At 51.7% G+C, this 7,672-nt stretch overlaps 1 protein-coding gene across 2 annotated transcripts in view; it reads left to right on the top strand.

The window, feature by feature from the left end:
* Nucb1 (nucleobindin 1) overlaps positions 1-4,520 on the top strand; it is a 19,038-nt gene extending 14,518 nt beyond the window's left edge. For both annotated transcript variants that reach the window (XM_004646473.2, XM_023706691.1), the window contains exons 8-13: positions 1,891-1,949; positions 2,489-2,581; positions 2,656-2,748; positions 3,081-3,251; positions 3,609-3,714; positions 3,826-4,520. In XM_004646473.2, coding sequence (XP_004646530.1) covers positions 1,891-1,949; positions 2,489-2,581; positions 2,656-2,748; positions 3,081-3,251; positions 3,609-3,714; positions 3,826-3,938 — 635 coding nt within the window. In that variant the 3' untranslated portion in view covers positions 3,939-4,520. The remainder of the gene's footprint in view (positions 1-1,890; positions 1,950-2,488; positions 2,582-2,655; positions 2,749-3,080; positions 3,252-3,608; positions 3,715-3,825) is intronic.
* Positions 4,521-7,672: the final 3,152 nt, after the last annotated feature.

Raw genomic sequence — 7,672 nt, 5'->3', positions numbered from 1 at the left:
GGTGCTGGGGGATTGAACCGCGGTCCCTGTGCTTTGTTCAGCTTGTTCTAAGTAGGTGCTTTAGACTACTGAGCCATCTCACCAGCCCTAGCTCAATTCTTTAAGTGGCTGCTTCAACAAAGCAGTCAGGCTTAGGTTGCTGTGGTTCATCCCACAACTCAAGCCAGCCAAACCTGCCCTGAAGGCATTCGGAGCCAAAAACAAAACAAAACAAAAAACCTTAGGGGCTGGGAAGCAAGCTCAAGGGCCTGAGTTCAATCCCCGGTTCCAAAAAAAAAAAAAAAAAAAAAAGCAGCAGAAAAAAAAAAGTGGTTACCGCCGCCTTGCGGGGCTGTTTCTGTACTTCCCGCAGAACTTCCTGTACTTTGTGCGCCTGAAGAGGTGGGCTGGCCTCCCTGTCCTCCTCCTGGGGTTAGGGGTTCCTCCAACTCCACCTTCTGGCAAATAGCAGGCCTTGCATGCAAAAGCAGGGGGCCCCCTGGGACTCCTCCGAGGAGGGACTTAGGCTTATGAGAGCTGCGAGGAGGAGGCTGTACTGTGTGCCTGTCCAGTGGGTGCAGCCGGCTGTTGCTCCCGGTCCTGTCACTCGGCCTCAGCTAGCTGCTTGCTTAGTGAGGGCTTCTGCTTCTTGCTCCATGTGGAAAAAAAGGGTAAAGAAAAACCAAGCCACCTGCCCTACCGACTCCCACGGGAGGGAGGGATCTGGGCCTGTCACCTGTAAGGCTCTCAAGACGCGCCCCAGACTCCACACATCCCAGTCCTCTTCCTTGTCATCCTTCCAGTTGTGACAGTTGTGGCTGGGGGCCTGCATAGGTACTTCAGCAGGGGAGCTCCCCAGGGGAAAGAAGGCGTGAAGGGCAGGCATCCGCTCAGAAAGCGGGCAGCAGAAAGAATGAGCAGCTGTGACTGTGTTGTTTATTCCTTACGAACATGTGATTATCACCTGTTGACATTGCTCTCGCGGGGCCTACCCAGGGCATACGTGCTTTGCAGCAGCTGCGTCACAGTTACCATGGTTACCATGCACCTAGCCTGCACCTGTGCCAGGCCGTGGGCTCACATCATTATGCGACTCTAGACGACTGCAGACACAAGCTCTGAAGCCGCAGCATCCTCCGCACAAGCCTGTATCTGGCAAAGGAGATTGGAGGGGAGGCCAGAGGGCACGGGACAGTGCTGGCAGCCTCAAGTAAAATGCAGGAGGGGCGGGGAGATAGCTCAGTAGAAAAAGTGCTTGCCTGGCAAGGGTAAGGTCCTGAGTTCAATCCCCGGTACCACAAAATAAATACATAAATACATAAAAAATAAAATGCAGGCTGAAAATTAAACATTCATTCGCAAGGTCAGGCTTCCTGACACCTCAGCAGGGGAAGAATGTGGGTAGGTCCAGTACAGCCATTGGGGCCAGGGGCCTGCAGCTGTGTCAACTGCCCGGGCAGCCTGAGTTGCGGCAGCCTGGTTCCCTGGAGGACATTGGATACCAGGTGCTAGAGATAGAGTCCGGTGTGAAGCGAACCAGACCTTGTCTCCTCGTCTGCTCTTAGGACTATGGTCATGAGGGAGTGGCTGTCCTAGTGCCATGGTGCTCCTTGCCTGTCCTCTGCTAAAAAGCCCTACTGCATGGGGCTGGTGACATGGCTCAGTGGTCTAAAGCACCTACTTAGAACAAGCTTAGCAAAGCACAGGGACCACGGTTCGATCCCCAGCACCACATGCCAGCCAGCCCCGCCCGCTGGTGGGCTGAGCTGGCCACACACACACACACACACACACACACACATAAATAAATAAAATAAAAAGCCCTACTGCAGCCCAGCATCCTTGATCATTGTCCCCTGGCGATCAAATGCACCCTGTCCCGGTCCTCTGATATACCTTGTTTCCTCTCAGATATCAACAGCGACGGGGTCTTGGATGAGCAGGAGCTGGAGGCCCTCTTCACCAAGGAGGTGAGGGTTGCGGGCTGTGTGGGGGAGTTGGCCGAGGAGGGAATGCTTAGACTGTAGGGCAGAAGCACGCAGGCTTTGTGAGGAGTGTGAGGTTAGGCAACAATAAGTTTAGACTACAGAAACTCGTTGTATGGCTTTTGTCCTTTCCCCTAGAAAACAGCCTATCCTTGAGACAGTTCTAAAAGCCCCAGAGCGTCCATGCTTCTGGGAGTCTCCCTAACGCCACCTTGGTACCCCTGATTGAGAGTGCCTCTGGCCTTCTCCAAGTAATGTTTCATTCTCTGCCACCATAGTCGCATAGTGCAATAGGGGCAGGAACATCCAAAGCTACCTGTGCCCTCTCAGGGAACTTCTCTGTCCGCAAAGGGCTCCAAAGGGAGTGATGAGGGGAAACTACAATTCCCAGGAGGCCCTGTGGGGGCAGAGAAGAGATGTGGGGCGTGGCAGTGCACCCCAGGGCCTGCTGGGAGTTGAAGTCACCTGGTATGGGGGGGGTTTGCTTATCCACTTGGTACCTCTCACTTTTCTTGGCTGTGCAGCTGGAGAAGGTGTATGACCCAAAGAACGAGGAGGACGACATGCGAGAGATGGAAGAGGAGCGGCTGCGCATGCGGGAGCACGTGATGAAGAATGTGCGCGGCAGGACCAGGCGGCAGGGTGGGGGTGCGGACCCCTGCTCTGCCCTTACTTGAATCTGGTTCTCCAGGTGGACACCAACCAGGACCGCCTCGTGACTCTGGAAGAGTTTCTAGCATCCACCCAGAGGAAGGAGTTTGGGGACACCGGGGAAGGATGGGAGGTAAGGATATGGGTCACTTTGGGGCCTCATAGCTCTTCCCCAGTAAAACCCTCTCAGGATCTCAGTCACCTCCATGGACCTCTGTCCCACCCTCCCAGGCATCTGTACCCATCCTGTGCCCATCTACGGTTTCTGTCCTGCTCTCAGATCCAGTCCCTCATCTAAGGTCTCTGTCCCTGACCCTGGGCCTCTGTTCCTCCTGTCCCCCTTTACCCTATACCTCATCTCCCGCCAGGTCTCATAGCTTCCACTAGGGCCCTTGGCTGCCCCTCTTCATTATGGTGGCCAAGGCTCTCCTTATCCTCGCTCATGGCCCTGTCCCCACCCCACAGACTGTGGAAATGCACCCCGCGTACACGGAGGAGGAACTGAGGCGCTTCGAGGAAGAGCTGGCCGCCCGTGAGGCTGAGCTGAATGCCCAGGCCCAGCGACTCAGTCAGGAGACCGAGGCCCTTGGGCGGTCACAGGACCAGCTGGTGGCCCAGAGGCGAGAGCTACAGCAGGTGATGGCAGGTGGTGGGGCCCCCGGAGGCTGCTAGGCGCCCAAGTGATAGAGCACCTTCGTGAGGTTGGCTTTGTCCCTGTCCCCTACGGTGCTACAGCTGCCATGTAAGGAGGAAGCAAGACAGATAGGCGACAGAAGGGGTCAGTGAGGGCTTTACTGGGATGCAGGCATGATGTCAAAGAACTGGGATTAACTAAAATTAAGCCCAACATCAGAAAGAAAAACTGAGGCATGCAAAGAAGGAACCTGACTGGAATCACTTAACAGGTGGCTGTGGGGTCTCAGCTTAGGGACTGAGGCTGGGGCATCTAGGAATTGCAATGTGGGAATCTCTTCTGTGTCACCACTCTGGCAGGCTGTTCTGCAGATGGAGCAGAGGAAGCAGCAGCAGCAGCAGCAGCAGGACCAGAACCCAGCCCCTGCCAACCCCGAGGGACCACTCAAGTTCCACCCCGACACAGGTGCTACCCTGGGCCAGGCGCAAGAGCCACGGCCTGGACCCCGGGCCTGACGGGGAAGGGTTGGGTGTTGGCAACATGGTTACATCCCTTACCGTTTCCTGTCATTTCCAGAGGATGTTCCTGTCCCAGCGCCAGCCGGTGACCAGAAGGATGTGCAAACTTCAGAAAAGAAAGTTCCAGAGCAGCTCCCCTCAGTGCCTCAGCTGGATTCCCAGCACCTCTGACCCTCCGGGTCCTGCCCTCCAGCTTCCTGACGGATGAAGTGTCACCATCAGCCTTCTCTGGGCTGCCACACACACAGCCTCTGGAGGAGGAGACACAGTGACGTCCACACACTGCTGCTCAGACCCGCGTCTGCCCCTCTTCCAGTCTGAGTGTCACAGCTCTGAGTTGTGCTTCTGTCTCTCCATCCCCCCGCCCCCGGAGCGCCTGTCCCCTTCCCACATGGCTGGCCTCAGCCGCTCCATCTGCGTCCCTCGGCCAGCCTGTGGCCCACAGTGGACTTGTGCCCGCCGCTTGGGGCCAGCTCCTGTGGTCTGTGGGAGCTGGGGTGGGTCTTCTGACCTTCCACTGCCTCGTCTGGGCCAGCAGTGCTGCTGTGTCCTCCCTGGATGCTAGGCCAAGGTCCTGGTTGTGCCTGGGCTGGCCGTTCCTGGGCCTGGCTTCTGGCCACCCTGCCCTGTCTTCCCCATCCTGGCCAGGGCAGAAGGCCCTGAAGTCGGCCGCGCTGCTGTGCCGACCTCTGCTTGTCCTGCCGTGTGCCCGCTCTGCGCTCCTGTTCCATCTAAATACACTTCTGGGAACAGCTCCATGCTTCCGTGTCCTGTGTGTGCCGTCCCCTCGCTCCTATTTGCATGGCAGCTGCCCAGCTGTTCCCCAATTTTACATTCAGTCCAGACATCACCTCTGAGAAGCTTGTGTGGGAGCATTTGAGCCCAAGAACAGAAGATCAAGTCTGAGCTTAAACAACTTACACCTTGGTTGTTGGTGTCTTCGAGACAGGGGTCTCGTTACACAGTTCAGGCTGGCCTTGAACTTACTTTGTAGCCCAGGCTGGCCTTGAACTTGCAGCTGTCCTCCTGCCTCAGCCTCCTGTGCGCTCCAACATACCTGGTTGAAACGATTTTTTAAAAAATATATTATTGCCCCAACCAAGAAAGGTACAGTGGCTTCAGGGTTGCTGTAGTAGTTATTGGCATAGTATATTCCTTTCATGGTCCCAAAGTGACTGCAGCTACTCCAGATGTCACCTTTATCTGCACTAAACATCTGGCAAGGGAATCAGCCCCATCCTGTCCTGAGCATTGGAAGTAAGAAGAAATCTATCCCAGAGCTTCATCCCGCGGAGCTCTTGCTTCATAAGCTGTTGGCCACAAGGCAGGTATGACAGCCGTGGCTCCCCCAAGGTGGCACCTGCCAGTGGCGAGTCACCTGGAGATACTTGAGCCATTTGAAGTCTGGTGAAAAGCAAGAGTTAAATATTTAATTTTTTTTTTTTTAATTTAACGGGGTGCACAGGGTCTCATTGCGTAGATCAGGCTCGTAGTGATCCTCCTGTTTACAGGCCTCACAATTGCTGGGATTATAGGCACGCACCACGCCTGGCCCAGTCTCCACTGCCCTCTCAGCAGGCCCTGGGGGCAGGACCAGCCCAGCAGGCCTGGGATAGAACTCCGGGCCCCTGCATCTGCCTAAGCAGGTGCTTTAATCCACTGAGCTATTGGGCCAGTCCTTAAAGATTGGGTTTGGTTTTGTAGTGGGGCTGGAACTGTCCCACTGAGCCACATTCAGTCTGTGTAAGTACTGTGTAAAGCTTGTTCTGGTTTTTTGTTGTTGTTGTTGTTGTTTGTTTGTTTTTTAATTATTTGTGGCTGGCTCAGCCCACCCTGGAGGCAGGGCTGGCGCAGCATGTGGTGCCGGGGATTGAACCACAGTCCCTGCATGCTTGCCTACCTAAGTTTGCCTAAGCAGGCACTTTAGACTGCTGTGCTATCTCTTCGGCCCCTTTTGTTTCTTGAAGCAGGGTCTCATTGCGCAGTTCAGGCTGGCCTCAAACTCACATGATCCTCCTGCCTCCAAGCTCTGGGGTTACAGGTGTGCATGAAATGGGTTACTGAAGCTGGGCTTGGTGTAGCCCTCCAGAGACTGAGGCAGAACTGTCTTTGTGAGGTTGAAACCAGCCTGGGCTACAAAGTGAGCTCAAGCCAGCGTGCACTGCATAGTGAGACCCTGTCTCAAAAAAAAGACCAAAATGAAAGACCATCTAAAAAAATAAGCCTTCACGGGGCCAAGGAGATGGCTCAGTAGAATAAGCGCTTGCCTGGCAAGCACAAGGGCCTGAGTTCAATCCCTGGTTCCACAAAAAATGAATAAATACATACATAAATAAAAATAAGCCAGGAATAAATAAATAAATAAATAAATAAATAAATAAATAAATAAAAATTAAGCCAGGGCCGACCAGATAGCTCAGCAAACTAAAGCTCCTGCTTAGGCACAGCATAGGGACCAGGGTTTGATCACTGGCCTGCCATGCAGGTCCCTCACCCAGGTTGCTCTGAGATGGGGAATGAGACTGGGCCTGGTGGCATGTGACTGTAATCCCAGTGCTTTGGAGGCTGAAAACAGGAGGATCAGTAGGAGTTGGATCTACGTAGTGAGACCCTGTAGACTCTGTACTAAATATATTAAAAAATTAATTAAAAAATAGGAGGCTGGGGACATGGCTCAGTAGAATAAGCGTTTCCCTGGCAAGTGCATTCTGCAAATAAATAAATAAATAAATAAATAAATAAATAAATGCCATATGTGGTGGCATACACTAACCCCAGCACTCTGGGAGGCTAATACAGAAGAATTACAAGTTTGAGTTCAGGGGGCTGGTGAGATGGCTCAGTGGTCTAAAGCACCTACTTAGAACAAGCTGAGCAAAGCACAGGGACCGCGGTTCAATCCCCCAGCACCACATGCCAGCCAGCCCCGCCCCCTGGTGGGCTGAGCTGGCCACACACACACACACACACACTCACAAACATAAATAAATAATTCTTTAAAAAAAAAAAAAAAACAAGTTTGAGTTCAGCCTGGGGAACTTAGCAAGACTTTGCCTCAAAAACTCAAAGCCAGGCTTGTAATTCAGTAGTTCAGGGCAAAGTCCCTGGACTGAACCCCTTTATCACACACGTACATAAAAAGATCAGTGAGAGTGCAAAGACGCCAAGTTCAATATTACCTGTTTGGTCCTTTTTTTTTTTTCCAGTCAAGGTCTTGCTATGTGTAGTCCAGGCTGCCAAAATTATAGATGTGCGCCACTAATACAGTAAACTTGGTTTAGTGCTAAATTTTTCATGTTTTGGCAGCATAACTTTTCATGGTTTTTTTTGCATTTATTTAAAAATATATGGTCCATACTTTATTTTAGGCATGATTCAAGGCTTTCACATACATGGTGTGCTAATTTTTTTTTTAACTAGGAGGTCAGCAGCAGCACCATCAACATTTATAACGATTTACCAACAGTGAGGCAGAGAGAGAGAGTGATTTCTTTTTTTTCTCTCTCTTTTTTTCAAAATTTTATTGATAAACAGATAGCAATGAGACAGTTCAAATCAAATCGGAAGTACAGTTTCAACAAATAACACACTACATATATTCTTAGTGGTTAATTGCTGTACAATACGCGGACTTGCGATCCTATTTACAAACAACATTAGAACAAATCATTCTATTCATTAAGAGAATGCATCTATATATCTATCCTAACCACTTTGAATACACAGATAGAAAATGGACATTCATAGGTATACCCCATTTTTTGTTAAGTTCCGTTATTTGAATATTATAGGTGTGTAAACTCAGCAAAATATTCTAAAAGAGTCCAGTAGCCCATAATAGCACTGGGTCTTCTGTTTAACTGGCAATGTCGGAAATTCTTGACCTGAGTCCCCCACAGCTCAAC

This window comes from Octodon degus, unplaced genomic scaffold (genome assembly GCF_000260255.1).
Source record: "Octodon degus isolate 3935 unplaced genomic scaffold, OctDeg1.0 scaffold00268, whole genome shotgun sequence".
Lineage (NCBI taxonomy): Eukaryota > Metazoa > Chordata > Mammalia > Rodentia > Octodontidae > Octodon > Octodon degus.
This window is presented reverse-complemented; position numbering and strand designations above follow the sequence as displayed.